At 38.9% G+C, this 18,847-nt stretch overlaps 1 protein-coding gene across 6 annotated transcripts in view; it reads right to left on the bottom strand.

Moving 5' to 3' along the window:
• Positions 1-18,847, bottom strand: part of FAM118B (family with sequence similarity 118 member B) — a 218,863-nt gene that overhangs the window by 42,478 nt on the left and 157,538 nt on the right. For all 6 annotated transcript variants that reach the window (XM_053691533.1, XM_053691537.1, XM_053691538.1 and 3 more), the window contains 3 exons: positions 12,752-12,979; positions 11,287-11,415; positions 2,087-2,372 (listed from right to left, as the gene is read on the bottom strand). In XM_053691533.1, coding sequence (XP_053547508.1) covers positions 2,087-2,372; positions 11,287-11,415; positions 12,752-12,979 — 643 coding nt within the window. The remainder of the gene's footprint in view (positions 1-2,086; positions 2,373-11,286; positions 11,416-12,751; positions 12,980-18,847) is intronic.

Here is an 18,847-nt window from a genome sequence, read left to right as displayed (position 1 = left end):
ACCATCCTCAGCCGCAATGCATCTGCAGCCGGTTCCAGCATAGCAAGCTGTGAAAGAGAGAATCCACCCAATGACCCGATACCTACTATATGGGCTACAGATAGGGAGCTCCATATGAATGGTGATTACCTAAGGTCTCGGCACTCGCCACCTCCTACCTATTCTCATTGTGATATGATGGAAGCAGGCCAGCAAGCCTCCTGCAAATATCCACAGACTGCGGTCTCATGCCGGACCTCCTCTGATCAGCCTGAGCAGTCCGTTTGTAATCCAGATTCAGTAACCCAGATTGCAGAGGTACAGCATAGATATAACACACTGTACACGGCTGGAACCACACCACCCCTTAAGGAGAGTAAAACGGACAAACAGGCCCTGATCTTACAGATCGCTGCAAAATTTGCCCATCGCCCTGTTAAAGGTACAGCAAGGAACTCAGGAGCCATTCTCATACCGGGTTGCATTGAACAGGTATGGGGTCCCAAATCCCCATTAAAGTACTGCAGGGTAGAAACCCAAATCCGGGACAATAAGCATTCTCTCATATCAACCCTAGCAGCCCCCGCCGCACCAACTACCCACCAGCGGGCAACGGTATTTATAAATGCACGAAGGGAGCAGGTTCCAATCCTACATGACAGGCAGCTGAGGCATGGACACGCTTATTCACAAATGGAGCATTCTTTAGTAAAGGCTGGTGTCGGCTAAATGACTTGTTTTAATGTCGTCTAATCTGGCTATCATACTAGCCGGTTGATGTTCTGGGACATGCAATTTTCAATTCTTCCTCTACTTGCTTACACGTAAAGTTAACCTCTTGCATACTGGCATACTAACCAACAGTGAGTGCCATTGTGTGCAACATTTAACTTGGTTACATGCTGTGGTGGGACTGTTTAGATGACTGTTACAAGCGGAGCGTTATTTCAGCACTGTTTTTATGTAGTTGTTTTATCTTTTGAACAACCCCACTTAGCACGAGTACGTTTCATATAATAGTTGGGTACCAATGTTTTGTTTGTCCCCTTAAAGGCCTCTTTCCATTCCCTTTCCCATTGTATAATATAACATTGTCCTATGATCATGCTTTGCCTTCCAATATGTTATACAAGTTTGATAACAGGTATGTAATGACGATAACAGACTGATAGGATATTTCTCTAGAGATTTTATATAATACTTATTTGAAGCTTAGCTATATCCTGAATTAGTAAATTAGAACACTTATGCCACCTGCAGTATATTACTTAGATGCTTATAACCTACGCCCTTAGTTAACAATATACTGGCGAGCATTAGTTTCAGGCACTTATAGTGTAATCTATATGAGCCCCGCGGCAACTGTGTATTAAGCCCTAATCCTTATTATTTGTTAACCCATTTAACTGCTCGCTACCTCTGGGGAGTACAGTATACCACTTATATTGGCATCCATTTCCTATTGCATGTTTGGAAGACTGGTCTCAAGGGTGTTGGATAATTTCATCTCCATGCCACTTCTATATGGTTACCCTAGAAATGTGAAATGTGTTTTTTTTTTGTTTGTTTGTTTGTTTGTTTTTTGCTATAATGTTCTATACTTTAAGGCCAAAAGTGACTAGCGATTCAATTTTCTTGCCTCCATTGTATAGGTATATCATTCCATGGTCCAAGAGTGACCTATTAATTCTAAAAGAGGCTTATATAATCATAAACATGAGGTTATAGCTATTCTTGCCACTTTTTATTTATTATTTCATTTGGAATCTGTATATCACTGATCGTGGACTTTTTATGACTGTGCATTATATTCCAATGTTTATACTTTTCCAGTTTTGGCAATTCTTCCTATACTGTACATGTATTTAATAACCTCAATAAAAATCAAAAATTAAAAAAAAAAAAAAAAAAAAAAAAAAAAAAAAAATGCAAAAACATCATCTTTCATGATGAAAAAATATTTTTAACAAGTTTAAATAGTGCTCTTTTTTATGCATAATAGACATAGAGTTTAAACAATGTTATGATTTTTAATTCCCTGTATTTAATGTTTTGCAGAAAGATCACAATTATGATTGTACAATATGCAGCTTGGTTAATGACGTACCTGTTCGCCCCTTGCTTGAAATTTCGCTGGCCAACCGCTCAAAGTATTCTGGTAGATCAGAATATTCTGTGCCGTAGGAGATGACTTTAATACCCTTGTCCAGCATGTTTTCCCTCAGTTTCTTGAATTCATCTACATCTTCTCTTCGGACCAACATAAAATGCTCCAAATCAGATTTGTGCTTTACCGCCTCAAGGAAAAGAGCCTGGAATGTTGTGTCATCCACTGTGCGTCCGCAGCCCAGGAACAGGAAGGACTTGGTCTCGTACAGTTTCTGGATCTCTCGCTGCACAGGGAAAATGTTCATTTAACAACTGATCTTGGTGATTGATAAGAACCTATCAATAATCTGGATTGGATTATGTTGGAACAAATAACTAGAACAGATCGTAATCTTCTCTACCATTCATCACAACATCTATAAACTGTACACTCTTCAGAGGAGGGCATCTGTAATATGTATAAGTCTCATGATATTGCTATTGTATTCCTAAGCATTATTGTCTAATATTTTGTTTCCTTTATGTTCACACATTCAGCTTTATGGAATATTGCAGTGCTTCAAAAATGTTATTTTAATAATAATAATAATAATAATAATGATAATAATGATAATAATGATAATGATAATAATAAGAAAAGATCCCAAAATAAATTTCCATTTAAATCTACTTTTCTATACATAATGCTCCTTATTCAAAACGTTTGCATTTGTCTTTTATTTCTATTATTATTATTTGGAATGTTCCAACATTTGACTTAGAAAATACATATACTCAAGTTAAAGTAAGCAATGAATACCGTTGCCACCCAGCCAGTATTTCTTATTTACTTCTATTATCTAATTGGTTTCATTCTCTTGGTATCATTTGTTGAAGAAGCAGCAATGCACTACTGGTTCCTAACTGAACACATGGGTGAGCCAATCACAATGGGTACTATATATATACAGCCACCAATCAGCAGCTAGAACCTAGGTTCTTTGCTGCCCCTGAGCTTACCTAGGTAAGCTCAGGGGCAGCAAAGAACCTAGGTTCTAGCTGCTGATTGGTGGCTGTATATATATAGTACCCATTGTGATTGGCTCACCCATGTGTTCAGTTAGGAACTGACAGCAAATCGTTGGAACAGGGGTCTACTACCAGATTCTGCGACCCGTCTGTCGCATGTGCACTTTCTGGTTCTGTCTGATTTTGCAACCAGTCACGTGTGCACTCAAGAATGTGGTGACGTCACGGTCGCACATTCCGACACTACACCAGCGTCTAGGCATTTAACACACACAGTTACCATCACAGGTCAGCTTTATTACACTCTACATCACTTGATCTCTGGTGTTCATTTTACAAGTCCAGAACAGGACCTGACCGATACCTTGTTTAACCCCTTCGCTACTGGATCAATGCTGTACTTCAAAACAATCTCTTCAACAGTTTGGGGTAAGAGGAACATATAAAATAGACAGCAGTGATTATTTTATTTTTATTAATAATAAAAAAAGTAGGTTTTAGCAATTTTCATCAGGTGTTCAATGTCCCTTTAACTTTTTACCAAAACCTAACTAATACTATCCTAATACTAAATTTATATATATAACGTCACATTTACAATTCGATTTTGACAATTAGAAGGCTGATAATTGCAGCTGCACTCTGCCAGAAACAAATAACATTTTTTGTTAGTTTCATTTTTTCTGTAGCATAGGGTCCCCTTTCCCTCCTCCAGCTGAGTATGTGCTACAGTGTAGTGTAGGGAACCCCATCCCATCCCTCTCACTACCTAGATCACTGCCCACCCGCCTTAATCACATCCCACCAGCTCCGATCCCAGCCCTCCACTCACGGCAGCAGAACTTTACAAATAATCAGTAATAATATAAAAAACTGCACATGTGCATTCAGATTTGGAAGAACGGAAAGGACATTTTGAAGGGAGAGGGAGGGATGGGTCACTACACTACAGAAAAAGTTGAAATTAGGGTGGGGGCACATAAGGATCACAGGAAGGAGGTGGTGTGGGACCCCTACACTACAGTAAAATATTAATAAATAAATACATAAAAAAACTAGTACTGGCAGACAGCTGCCAGCACCTAAGATGGCCTCCACTAGAAAGGGTGTTAGAGAGCAGTTTTGAGAGATCAGGGAGGTGGGACGGTTAAGGAGGGATCCCTGCACTGCAGAAAAAAAAACCTAAACTGCATATTGGTAGACTGTCTGCCAGTATGGGAGTGAGGAGAAAACAAAAATAAGCCCAGAGAAGCTTTTACAACCATTTGAGTTGTGACTGCACAAGTGGTATGTAAATAATTTCATGTGAGAAACTCAAAACTTGTAAAAAGTTGACAATGATATGATCGCATTTGGAGGTGAAATGGTACCATTAAATATACCAAAATGAGCCTAGATCAATACCTTGGGTTGTCTACTTAAAAAAGTATATAGTTTTGATAGGTAAATTGAGATAAAAAAACAAGGCTCTAGTTTTGTTTAAATGGAGTGATAGTAAAAATGCTAAAAATTATCCAATATTTTGGGCAAGTTTTTCACTGAAATCCCCATTAGCGACTGTAATGCAATGTGATCAACCCCACAAAGGTTAATATTAATAGATATTGTCAGGGATAAGCATAAAGCTTTCCTGATAATTCAAATGCCATTAAATACAGTAGAATAAACACTGGCACAATTAAAAAGACAATTCAGTAACACTTATTTTGGATTTCAAATAAATAACTAGAGGGTTTTTTTTTAATAACAAATATTTAATTTCCAAATCCTCTGTATCATGTGACAGCTATCAGCCAATCACATATTGTCATCTCTTGCACAAGTAATAGAAAGTGTGCGCGCAAAAAAAGACTTAATTTAACAAATGAAAGTACGTTTGAAAGATTGTTTAAAATTGCAGTCTATATGAATCATTAAAGTTTAAGTTTGACTTGAATGTCTCTTTAAGATTTCACTTCCTGTGGAAATATGGGAATATGTTTTTTTTTGTGCTGGTAAAAACATAATTTATGCTTACCTGATAAATGTATTTCTCTTGTGGTGTATCCAGTCCACGGATCATCCATTACTTGTGGGATATTCTCCTTTCCAACAGGAAGTTGCAAGAGGATCACCCACAGCAGAGCTGCTATATAGCTCCTCCCCTAACTGCCATATCCAGTCATTCGACCGAAACTAGCCGAGAAAGGAGAAACCATAGGGTGCAGTGGTGACTGTAGTTTAAAATTTAGACCTGCCTTAAAAGGACAGGGCGGGCCGTGGACTGGATACACCACAAGAGAAATAAATTTATCAGGTAAGCATAAATTATGTTTTCTCTTGTTAGGTGTATCCAGTCCACAGATCATCCATTACTTCTGGGATACCAATACCAAAGCTAAAGTACACGGATGAAGGGAGGGACAAGGCAGGTACTTAAACGGAAGGGACCACTGCCTGTAGAACCTTTCTCAGCCAAAATAGCCTCCGAATAAGCAAAAGTATCAAATTTGTAAAATTTTGAAAAGGTATGAAGCAAAGACCAAGTCACCGCTTTGCAAATCTGTTCAAGAGAAGCCTCATTTTTAAAGGCCCAGGTGGAAGCCACAGCTCTAGTAGAATGAGCTGTAATCCTTTCAGGGGGCTGCTGTCCAGCAGTCTCATAGGCTAAGCGTATTACGCTCCGAAGCCAAAAAGAAAGAGAGGTTGCTGAAGCCTTTTGACCTCTCCTCTGTCCAGAGTAAACAACAAACATGGAAGATGTTTGACGAAAATCTTTAGTCGCTTGTAAGTAAAACTTTAAAGCACGGACTACGTCCAAATTATGTAAAAGACGTTCCTTCTTTGAAGAAGGATTAGGACACAATGATGGAACAACAATCTCTTGATTGATATTCTTGTTGGAAACTACCTTAGGTAAAAACCCAGGTTTTGTACGCAGAACTACTTTATCTGTATGGAAAATCAGATAAGGAGAATCACATTGTAAAGCTGATAACTCAGAGACTCTACGAGCCGAGGAAATAGCCATCAAAAACAGAACTTTCCAAGATAAAAGTTTGATATCAATGGAATGAAGGGGTTCAAACGGAACTCCTTGAAGAACCTTAAGAACCAAGTTTAAGCTCCATGGAGGAGCAACAGGTTTAAACACAGGCTTAATTCTAACCAAAGCCTGACAAAATGCCTGGACGTCTGGAACCTCTGCCAGACGCTTGTGCAAAAGGATAGACAGAGCAGAAATCTGTCCCTTTAAAGAACTAGCTGATAATCCTTTATCCAAACCCTCTTGGAGAAAGGACAATATCCTTGGAATCCTAACCTTACTCCATGAGTAATTCTTGGATTCACACTAATGAAGATATTTGCGCCATATCTTATGGTAGATTTTCCTGGTTACAGGCTTTCGTGCCTGTATTAAAATCAAGCGTTCAATCTCCAGGCAGTCAGTCTCAGAGAAATTAGATTTGGATGATTGAAAGGACCTTGTACTAGAAGGTCTTGTCTCAGAGGCAGAGGCCAAGGTGGAAAGGATGACATGTCCACCAGGTCTGCATACCAGGTCCTGCGTGGCCACGCAGGCGCGATCAAGATCACCGATGCTCTCTCCTGTTTGATTTTGGCAATCAGTCGAGGGAGCAGAGGAAACGGTGAAAACACATAAGCCAGGTTGAAGAACCACGGTGCTGCTAGAGCATCTATCAGCGTCGCTTCTGGGTCCCTGGACCTGGATCCGTAATAAGGAAGCTTGGCGTTCTGGCGAGACGCCATGAGATTCAATTCTGGTGTGCCCCAACAATGAACCAATTGAGCAAACACCTCCGGATGGAGTTCCCACTCCCCGGATGAAAAGTCTGACGACTTAGAAAATCTGCCTCCCAGTTCTCTACACCTGGGATATGGATCGCTGATAGATGGCAAGAGTGAGTCTCTGCCCAGCGAATTATCTTGGAGACTTCTAACATCGCTAGGGAGCTCCTGGTCCCCCCTTGATCGTTGATATAAGCCACAGTCGTGATGTTGTCCGACTGAAATCTGATGAACCTCAGGGTTGCTAACTGAGGCCAAGCTAGAAGAGCATTGAATATTGCTCTTAACTCCAGAATATTTATTGGGAGGAGTTTATCCTCCTGGGTCCACGATCCCTGAGCCTTCAGGGAATTCCAGACTGCACCCCAACCTAGAAGGCTGGCATCTGTTGTTACAATTGTCCAATCTGGCCTGCGAAAGGTCATACCTTTGGACAGATGGACCCGAGATAGCCACCAGAGAAGAGAATCTCTGGTCTCTTGATCCAGATTTAGCAGAGGGGACAAATCTGTGTAATCCCCATTCCACTGACTGAGCATGCATAATTGCAGCGGTCTGAAATGTAGGCGCGCAAATGGCACTATGTCCATCGCCGCTACCATTAAGCCGATCACTTCCATGCACTGAGCCACCGAAGGGCGCGGAATGTAGTGAAGAACACGGCAGGAATTTAGAAGCTTTGATAACCTGGACTCCGTCAGGTAAAAGTTTCATTTCTACAGAATCTATCAGAGTTCCTAGGAAGGAAACCCTTGTGAGGGGTGATGGAGAACTCTTTCCCTCGTTCACTTTCCACCCATGCGACCTCAGAAATGCCAACACTATGTCCGTATGAGATTTGGCAATTTGGAAGTTTGACGCCTGTATCAGGATGTCGTCTAGATAAGGGGCCACTGCTATGCCCCGTGGTCTTAGGACCGCCAGAAGAGACCCCAGAACCTTTGTAAAAATTCTTGGGGCTGTAGCTAACCCGAAGGGAAGAGCCACAAACTGGTAATGCCTGTCTAGAAAGGCAAACCTTAGGAACCGATGATTATCTTTGTGAATCGGTATGTGAAGGTAAGCATCCTTCAAATCCACTGTGGTCATGTACTGACCCTCCTGGATCATAGGTAGGATTGTCCGAATAGTTTCCATTTTGAACGATGGAACTCTGAGGAATTTGTTTAAGATCTTTAGATCCAAAATTGGTCTGAAGGTTCCCTCTTTTTTGGGAACCACAAACAGATTTGAATAAAATCCCTGTCCTTGTTCCATCTGTGGAACTGGATGGATCACTCCCATTATTAGGAGGTCTTGCACACAGAGTAAGAATGCCTCTTTCTTTATCTGGTTTACAGATAATCTCGAAAGGTGAAATCTCCCTTGTGGGGGGGAAGCTTTGAAGTCCAGAAGATATCCCTGAGATATGATCTCCAACGCCCAGGGATCCTGAACCCACGCCTGGGCGAAGAGAGAAAGTCTGCCCCCTACTAGATCCGTTGCCGGATAGGGGGCCGTTCCTTCATGCTGTCTTAGAGGCAGCAGCAGGCTTTCTGGCCTGCTTGCCTTTGCTCCAGGCCTGGTTAGATTTCCATGCCGGCTTGGATTGCGCAAAACTTCCCTCTTGTTTTGTAGCAGAGGAAGTTGATGCTGCACCTGCCTTGAAGTTTCGAAAGGCACGGAAATTAGACTGTTTGGCCCTTGATTTGGCCCTGTCCTAAGGAAGGGTATGACCCTTACCTCCAGTAATGTCAGCAATAATTTCCTTCAAACCAGGCCCGAATAGGGTCTGCCCCTTGAAGGGAATGTTAAGTAATTTAGACTTTGAAGTCACGTCAGCTGACCAAGATTTAAGCCATAGCGCCCTACGCGCCTGGATGGCGAATCCAGAATTCTTAGCCGTTAGTTTAGTCAAATGAACAATGGCATCAGAAACAAAGGAATTAGCTAGCTTAAGTGTTCTAAGCTTGTCAAGTATTTCAGTCAATGGAGTAGCTGTCTGAAAGGCCTCTTCCAGAGACTCAAACCAGAACGCCGCAGCAGCAGTGACAGGAGCAATGCATGCAAGGGGCTACAGGATAAAACCTTGTTGAATAAACATTTTCTTAAGGTAACCTTCTAATTTTTTATCCATTGGATCTGAAAAAGCACAACTGTCCTCGACAGGGATAGTGGTACGCTTTGCTAAAGTAGAAACTGCTCCCTCCACCTTAGGGACCGTCTGCCATAAGTCCCGTGTGGTGGCGTCTATTGGAAACATTTTTCTAAAAATAGGGGGGGGGGGGGGGGGGAAACGGCACACCGGGTCTGTCCCACTCCTTAGTAATAATTTCTGTAAACCTTTTAGGTATTGGAAAAATGTCAGTACACACCGGCACCGCGTAGTATTTATCCAGTCTACACAATTTCTCTGGCACTGCAATTGTGTCACAGTCATTCAGAGCAGCTAAAACCTCTCCAAGCAACACCCGGAGGTTCTCAAGCTTAAATTTAAAAGTAGACATATCTGAATCAGGTTTCCCCGAGTCAGAGACGTCACCCACAGACTGAAGCTCTTCCTCAGCTTCTGTATATTGTGACGCAGTATCAGACATGGGCCTTAAAACATCTGCGCGCTCTGTATTACGTCTAACCCCAGAGCTGTCGCGCTTTCCTCTGAATTCAGGCAGTCTGGCTAATACCGCTGACAGGGTATTATCCATGATTGCCGCCATGTCCTGCAAAGTAATCGCTATGGGCGTCTTTGATGTACTTGGCGCCATTTTAGCGGGAGTCCCTTGAGCGGGAGTCAAAGGGTCCGACACGTGGGGAGAGTTAGTCGGCATAACTTCCCCCTCGTCAGAATCCTCTGATGATAATTCTTTTAAAGATAACAGCTGATCTTTATTGTTTAAAGTGAAATCAATAAATTTAGTACACATTCTCCTATGGGGTTCCACCATGGCTTTTAAACATAATGAACAAGGAGTTTCCTCTATGTCAGACATGTTTATACAGACTAGCAATGAGACTAGCAAGCTTGGAAAACACTTTAAATCAAGTTAACAAGCAATATAAAAAAACTTTACTGTGCCTTTAAGAGAAACAAATTTTGCCAAAATTTGAAATAACAGTGAAAAAAGGCAGTTAAACTAACTCAATTTTTACAGTGTATGTAACAAGTTAGCAGATCATTGCACCCACTTGCAAATGGATGATTAACCCCTTAATACAAAAAACAGATTAACAAAACGAAAAATGTGTTTTTTAAACAGTAATAACAACTGCCACAGCTCCTACTTTTGAAGCCTTTTGAGCCCTTCAGAGATGTCCTATAGCATGCAGGGGACTGCTGAGGGAAGCTGAATGTCACAGTTTGTAATTTTAACTGCACCAACTGTAACTTTTATACTATAACAGTGGAAAGCCTCAGGAAACTGTTTCTAGGCAAAAATAAAGTCAGCCATGTGGAAAAAACTAGGCCCCAATAAGTTTCATCACCAAAGCCTATATAAAAACGATTAAACATGCCAGCAAACGTTTTATATTGCACATTAATCAGAGTATATACCTCTAATAGCAAGCCTGATACTAGTCGCTATTAAATCACTGTATTTAGACTTTAACTTACATTAATACGGTATCAGCAGCATTTTATAGCAAATTCCATACCTAGAAAAACTTAACTGCACATACCTTATTGCAGGATACCCTGCACGCCATTCTCCCTCTGAAGTTACCTCACTCCTCAGACATATGTGAGAACGGCAGTGGATCTTAGTTACTTCTGCTAAGATCATAGAAAAACGCAGGCAGATTCTTCTTCTAAATGCTGCCTGAGATAAAATAGTACACTCCGGTACCATTTAAAAACAATAAACTTTTGATTGAAGAAAAAACTAACTATATTTTACCACTTTCCTCTAACTACCTCCAGCTATGTTGAGAGCTTGCAAAAGAATGACTGGGTATGGCAGTTAGGGGAGGAGCTATATAGCAGCTCTGCTGTGGGTGATCCTCTTGCAACTTCCTGTTGGGAAGGAGAATATCCCACAAGTAATGGATGATCCGTGGACTGGATACACCTAACAAGAGAAAATCTGTTTGCTTTCAAATGTGTCCTTATCTTCTATGGATAGTCCTAATTATTTTACTATCTAGTGACACACAGTCATCATTTTTGTTGGTTAATTATGAAAATCAAAGATAGAAGATCTTGAAAATATAAGTAGAACACATCTAAACTGAGTGTTCATAATCTCATCTTGAGTTAATTCATTAAACACTAATATGTCACAAGCTGATGAATGAATTGGTATAGTAATGATAATTAAGGTGACAAATTATAATTCATAATTATGCACAGTTAATTTGTAAACAAAAGATATTTTGGCTGATACATGGAACAAAGTACTATAATAAGCTAGTAGGTTACCTTACCATAACCTCAGTGTTCCGCAGCACATTTTGATACCCAGCTGGATGCAATACTATTCCACTGGGGTTGGTGTAAACTCCATGGATGTGCAAAACGCTTAGTCTCTTCTTCTCCTGCGCCCATTCTAATACCTGACATGGAAAAGAGAGCTAAAACAGATCATCAAAGCATTGAACAATCCAGGACACAGTTCCCACTGTACAGCCTCAAAGTGAAAACTAAGATTTGCCATGAATATCTCTAAGGTTCACATTTTATTGTCACATATGGCTTAGTTTGTTTTATAAAAGTCAGCAGAGACATTTATTCAAAGGGATACCATAAAAGGGATACAATAATCATCCAATAGAACTATGATTAAAACAAAGTATATTTACTGATAACTCAATATCGTTATGTTAATAGTGATATCATGAGTATCAGTGACATCAAGCAACCAAATGTTTGCCTATAAATAGACCCTATCTATGGAAACCTTGAAGGACGCCTTATCTGGTTCTTTGAATAAAACAAGATCCCCTCCCTCAGCAGCCTGTTAAAATATAACAAAAGTCAATAGAAATACTTAATACAGTGATTTTCAACATTTTATTTGCTGTGGCACACTTTTTTATATTAAAAAATCCTGTGGCACACCACCATCCCAAAATTTTACAAAATCACACATTGTAGCCTAATACAGCATATATTATACATCATAATGATTGTCTGTGAATGATGCCTGCCTGATGAGCCTGTCACATCAAAACAAGCAACATTTAAAAAATATGTCACCCTGTTCTCAGTCTGCCGCGGCACACCTGAGGATCTCTCACAGCACACTAGTGTGCCATGGCACACTGGTTGAAAAACAATGACTTAATATAACAAAAAGGCACATGCTCTATTTGATTACCCAAATCAGGGTAATAATGTTTAAGGGGCTCAATTATCCTTCAAGTGTCTCACTTAAAGGGACATAAAACCCAAATTTCATTATTCATGATTCAGATTGAGTATTTTTTTTTCTTCATTTACTTTGTATCTTTTGTTGAAAAGCATGGACATTTGCTTAGGAGCAGGCCCATTTCTGGAACACTATATGGCAGCAGTTTGGCAAGAACGTTATCCATTTACAAGAGCACTAGATGGCAGCACTTTTTCCTGCCCTGTAGTGCTCCAGATACCTACCTAGGTATCTCTTCAACACAGAATATCATGGGAATTAAGCACATTTGATAACAGAAGTAAATTATAATGGTATGTTGTGTTTGAATCACAAAGAGAACATTTTTGGGTTTTATATCCCTTTAATTAGTTCCTAGATTTGGTTAGTTCACTACTACTATTTGTCAGAATAATGTTTTTTTTATATCAAGGCTGGTCACTGCTTCTAATATACAGCTATATGTGGAGGAACTGTAGTATATTTACTTTATAGTTATCGTGTTCTATGATTTTTAAACACTTTCTTTTTTCCCTTTTTACCTGCTTTTCGTCAGTGAGGTCTATTGATTCTAGCTGCTTTCCCTGGTGAATCGCGTAGATTTCCAGCAAGTTGTCAAAATTGGTTGTTAGGACCAAAGCACCATTTTCCATCAGCTGCAACACAGACTGAAGAAGCTGTTTTCCAGAATCCTCCATTTTTGACTCAAGGTCATCAAAAACCTCGTACAAACAGTCTTTAAAGAAGGTAGACCGAACATTACTTGTCCGCTGTACAGTGAAAGAGAAGGAACAGACACAAGAAACGTAGGGAGTAAGCTCTGAGGAACATTAGTAATTATTTACAGAATGTAAGAATGCAAACACATGACACACAGTATTAAACATATTCTAATTTAAAGGGACAGTCTAGTCAAAATTAAACTTTTATGATTCAGATACAGCATGCAATTTTAAACAACTTTCCAATTTACTTTTATCATTACATTTGCTTTGTTCTCTTGGTATTCTTTGTGGCAAGCTAAACCTAGGTAGGCTCATATGCTAATTTCTAAGCCATTGAACGGCCTCTTACCTCAGTGCATTTTGACAATTTTTCACATTTAGTTCATGTGTGTCATATAGATAACATTGTGCTCACTCCCACAGAGTTATTTAAGAGTCAGCACTGATTGGCTAAAGTGCATGTCGGTCAAAAGAACTGAGATAAGGTGACAGTCTGCAGAGGCTTAGATACAAAGTAATCACAGAGGTAAAAAAAAGTATATTAATATAACTGTGGATGATAAAGGGATTATCTATCTTTTTAAACAATATAAATTCTGGAGTAGACTGTCCCTTTAAGAATATAATGTATCTATCTGCTCTAAAAAAGAAAATGCTGTGGTGCATTAATCAATGGTTTAAATACTAAAAACAATATGTAAATTGCTGGTCTGTGAGTTATTATATACCAGCTGGTAAATGTGATGTAATTGTTAAAGGGACATAAACACATTTCTTTAGTAATGCGGTGCTTATTTGCTGAAATATACTATGATTTTAAAAACATTAAACAGTAAATTTGCCACAATTTAGAAGGTTTTGCAAAACAAGAACATTTCATGGATATACCTTTTGTCTAAATCCATATTCTTGGTCTCCTTTGCTGTAGCCAATTAGGGATAGGGTTAAATGAGCTTGTGCTCTGATCTAACCAATCATGTGATACTGCTGTGGGCTGAGGTACATTTGACCATACGTAAGTTTTATGGAGGCAATGCAACCTCTATAAAGTCAGGAAACACATTATTGTGATGTATTTTACAGCAAACACAAACAAAATAAATAATGAATGTATAATGCGCCGTTTGTTCCCTAATTAAACATGTTATGGCTGGATAAAAAGGTTGTGCTTAATGTCTCTCTAATAAAATGCCCAACTAGAATTAAAACGTGCAACAAAAAATCTGTAGGATTGGAAAGTATTCATAAGTCTCTAAACTCTGAAAGTAGTGGGTATTTAAAAGCACTGATGAACCTGATATTGAAGTCCTTGGTGCTACAAGCTTGAAATAAAGATTGAGACAGCTTCTAAACCTCAAACAAACAAAAAACAACAACAACCTAGCAATACAAACTCATGGAAAATAAATCAATATATATTGAACACAAATCTGTGTACAAGAACTGAACTTGTTTAGTGTTTTTTACCGGCAATTATTTATAAATTAGTAACCAAATTAGAAGTACACGTTTATGTCTGTTTAGTTGCAAAATCATACTAGGTCCCTGTCGGGTCTTTATTTATTAAGTCGCTTCTGATACCAGTAAAAGAAAAAAACACAGGCTATTTGAAGAAAAGCTAAGGGTGGGACAGGAAACTCATAGGATCAGGAAATAAAACAGAACGGCCTCTTGTTTAAATCTGAACATCACCTTTTTAATTAATATTAAGGATGTTTATCCATCAAAAAGGACAAATGCCCTAATCATTACTGTGCAGGAACATATTATTGTCATATTTCTAGGGAAGAAATGTTCCATTATGTTCTATATGGTTATTATGTTCTATATGGTTATGTTCTATATGGTTATTATGTTCTATATGGTTATTATGTTCTATATGTTTATTATGTTCTATATGGTTATTATGTTCTATATGGTTATTATGTTCTATATGGTTATTATGTTCTATATGTTTATTATGTTCTATATGGTTATGTTCTATATGGTTATGTTCTATATGGTTATTATGTTCTATATGTTTATTATGTTCTATATGGTTATGTTCTATATGGTTATTATGTTCTATATGGTTATTATGTTCTATATGGTTATTATGCTCTATATGGTTATTATGCTCTATATGGTTATTATGTTCTATATGGTTATTATGTTCTATATGGTTATTATGTTCTATATGGTTATGTTCTATATGGTTATGTTCTATATGGTTATGTTCTATATGGTAATGTTCTATATGGTAATGTTCTATATGGTAATGTTCTATATGGTAATGTTCTATATGGTTATGTTCTATATGGTTATTATGTTCTATATGGTTATTATGTTCTATATGGTTATTATGTTCTATATGGTTATTATGTTCTATATGGTTATTATGTTCTATATGGTTATGTTCTATATGGTTATTATGTTCTATATGGTTATGTTCTATATGGTTATTATGTTCTATATGGTTATGTTCTATATGGTTATTATGTTCTATATGGTTATTATGTTCTATATGGTTATTATGTTCTATATGGTTATTATGTTCTATATGGTTATGTTCTATATGGTTATGTTCTATATGGTTATGTTCTATATGGTTATTATGTTCTATATGGTTATGTTCTATATGGTTATGTTCTATATGGTTATTATGTTCTATATGGTTATTATGTTCTATATGGTTATGTTCTATATGGTTATTATGTTCTATATGGTTATTATGTTCTATATGGTTATTATGTTATATATGGTCACTATTCTTAATTTAACTTTATAAAAAAAAATAGTAGTAGTTTGTTTCTACACGATTTGCTTCAGATACATGTACGCTTAAATGAGTAAAAACATCATGGCATTCCCTTTTGTTTTAATATTGTTGTATTTGTGCTATTTGCATATGTTTATATATATATATATATATATTATTATTTGCTCACTGCTCCTGTGCAGGATACCTCAGACTGCAAACGAGTCTAATTATCCATTGTCATAGGACAACACATCTTTCACTTGTTCTAGGGATAATTATGATTTTATTTCAGCATTTGAAAAACATAATTTATGTAAGAACTTACCTGATAAATTCATTTGTTTCATATTGGCAAGAGTCCATGAGCTAGTGACATATGGGATATACAATCCTACCAGGAGGGGCAAAGTTTCCGAACCTCAAAATGCCTATAAATACACCCCTCACCACACCCACAATTCAGTTTAAATGAAAAGCCAAGCAGTGGGGTGATAAAGAAAGGAGTAGAAAGCATCAACAAAGGAAATTTGGAAATAATTGTGCTTTATACAAAAAATCATAACCACCATAAAAACTTAAATCAAAAAGCAGAAGAATCAAACTGAAACAGCTGCCTGAAGAACTTTTCTACCAAAAACTGCTTCCGAAGAAGCAAATACATCAAAACGGTAGAATTTAGTAAATGTATGCAAAGAGGACCAAGTCGCCGCTTTGCAAATCTGATCAACTGAAGCTTCATTCTTAAAAGCCCACAAAGTGGAGACTGATCTAGTAGAATGAGCTGTAATTCTCTGAGGTGGGGCCTGACCCGACTCCAAATAAGCTTGATGAATCAAAAAGTTTCAACCAAGAAGCCAAGGAAATAGCAGAAGCCTTCTGACCTTTCCTAGGACCAGAAAATAAAACAAATAGACTGGAAGTCTTCCTAAAATCTTTAGTAGCTTCCACATAATATTTCAAAGCTCTTACCACATCCAAAGAATGTAAGGATCTTTCCAAAGAATTCTTAGGATTAGGACACAAGGAAGGGACAACAATTTCTCTACTAATGTTGTTAGAATTCACAACCTTAGGTAAAAATTGAAAAGAAGTCCGCAAAACTGCCTTATCCTGATGAAAAATCAGAAAAGGAGACTCACAAGAAAGAGCAGATAGCTCAGAAACTCTTCTAGCAGAAGAGATAGCCAAAAGGAACAACACTTTCCAAGAAAGTAGTTTAATGTCCAAAGAATGCATAGGCTCAAATGGAGTAGCCTGTAAAGCCTTCAGAACCAAATTAAGACTCCAAGGAGGAGAAATTGATTTAATGACAGGCTTAATACGAACTAAAGCCTGTACAAAACAGTGAATATCAGGAAGTATAGCAATCTTTCTGTGAAATAAAACAGAAAGAGCGGAGATTTGTCCTTTCAAGGAACTGGCAGACAAACCCTTATCCAAACCATCCTGAAGGAACTGTAAAATTCTAGGAATTCTTAAAGAATGCCAGGAGAATTTATGAGAAGAACACCATGAAATGTAAGTCTTCCAAACTCTATAATAAATCGTCCTAGAGACAGATTTACGAGCTTGTAACATAGTATTAATCACTGAGTCAGAGAAAACTCTATGACTTAGTACTAAGCGTTTAATTTCCATACCTTCAATTTTAATGATTTGAGATCCTGATGGAAAAACGGACCTTGAGATAGTAGGTCCGGCCATAACGGAAGTGGCCAAGGCGGACAACTGGACATCCGAACCAGATCCGCATACCAAAACCTGTGTGGCCATGCTGGAGCCACCAGCAACACAAAAGACTGTTCCATGATAATTTTGGAGATCACTCTTGGAAGGAGAACTAGAGGCGGGAAGATGTAAGCAGGTTGATAACATCAAGGAAGTGTCAGCGCATCCACTGCTTCCGCCTGAACATCCCTGGACATGGACAGGTATCTGGGAAGTTTCTTGTTTAGATGAGACGCCATGAGATCTATCTCTGGAAGCCCCTACATCTGAACAATCTTAGAAAACACGGGAGCTAGCTGGGCAACTGAGCGGTCGCATACTAAGAGAGCTCTGCTCAAATAATACTTTCAACTAATCTACAGACCGCTCAGTATTGCTCAAAATCAGGCAAAACTAAAGCTGATTATACATAGTCCTATGTAGAAGAGCTCAGTGTGAGAGAGAGAGGTTTGGAGGTGACAAATCGGAAGATTCCTCTATTACTTGCAGCTCATACGACTTTTATACACAGAGCGGCCATATTGCAGCGCACGTGGATCTCACTTCCCTCAGGACCGTATCTGCGATGTAGAGAGGTTTCCCTGAATACTCCCTCACTATAATGGATCCCATAGCACTTTGGGAGCGTAACTGGCTGTACTCATTGGACCGTCACTACCACAACCTCAAGCAACATTTTCAGAGGTTTATGACTACCCTGCAAGCGGAGCTAAATGAACCGGAGATGGTTTCCCTAGTACCATATAATGTACCATATAATGTCAATGGAAGCTCCAGCATCCACTGTGTTCCAAACCTGGAAGTACAGCAGGACTTCAGTGACAGCGCCTTTTTAGAAATCCCTGAGCCCACTGCTACCCCTGAGGATACCGCTCTCTTAGACAGAGGACTACCCGAGACCTTCAAAATAACGCCCCAGCACCAGAGGGTGATACTCCTCGTTGTTAAGGAGTCAGCGGATAACACAGACTACATGGCTGCAGCCCTACATTCTATTACGGAAGAGACAAACCCTATGCCTTTCAATAGCAGAGCAACGGATCTTACACAGCTGCTGCTTACAGTAGAACGGAGCAACACCGGGAAAAAGGAGATCTCAGGTACAGAAACGTTACTTGTACACACGGACACTTCGCAGGGACTTCTCGCACGCACGGCGCCTAAAGGTAGACTTTCCCTTCTAATATTGAGGAACACTCGCAACATGAGTCTCTATCAGGTGCATACTTTGCACATCCAAGCATCTTCCCTGCATAAGGTCACGCTGCAAACTGACTATACTCTCACTATGGTAGAACCTAACACAGGAGTGGGCTGAATCCATCTACCTCTCTGAACTTTCCCCTTGGCATGTTTTTAACGCTAAGGAGTTTATTAAGACTGCAGAACAGTGCAGTATTCAGTTAAACCCCAGCTGGAGATATGTTTTGTTGTTTTCTATGCCC

The sequence above is a fragment of the Bombina bombina genome, chromosome 8, assembly GCF_027579735.1.
Source record: "Bombina bombina isolate aBomBom1 chromosome 8, aBomBom1.pri, whole genome shotgun sequence".
Taxonomy (NCBI): domain Eukaryota; kingdom Metazoa; phylum Chordata; class Amphibia; order Anura; family Bombinatoridae; genus Bombina; species Bombina bombina.
The sequence above is the reverse complement of the archived record's forward strand: the minus strand, read 5'-3'. Positions and strand labels throughout refer to the sequence as shown.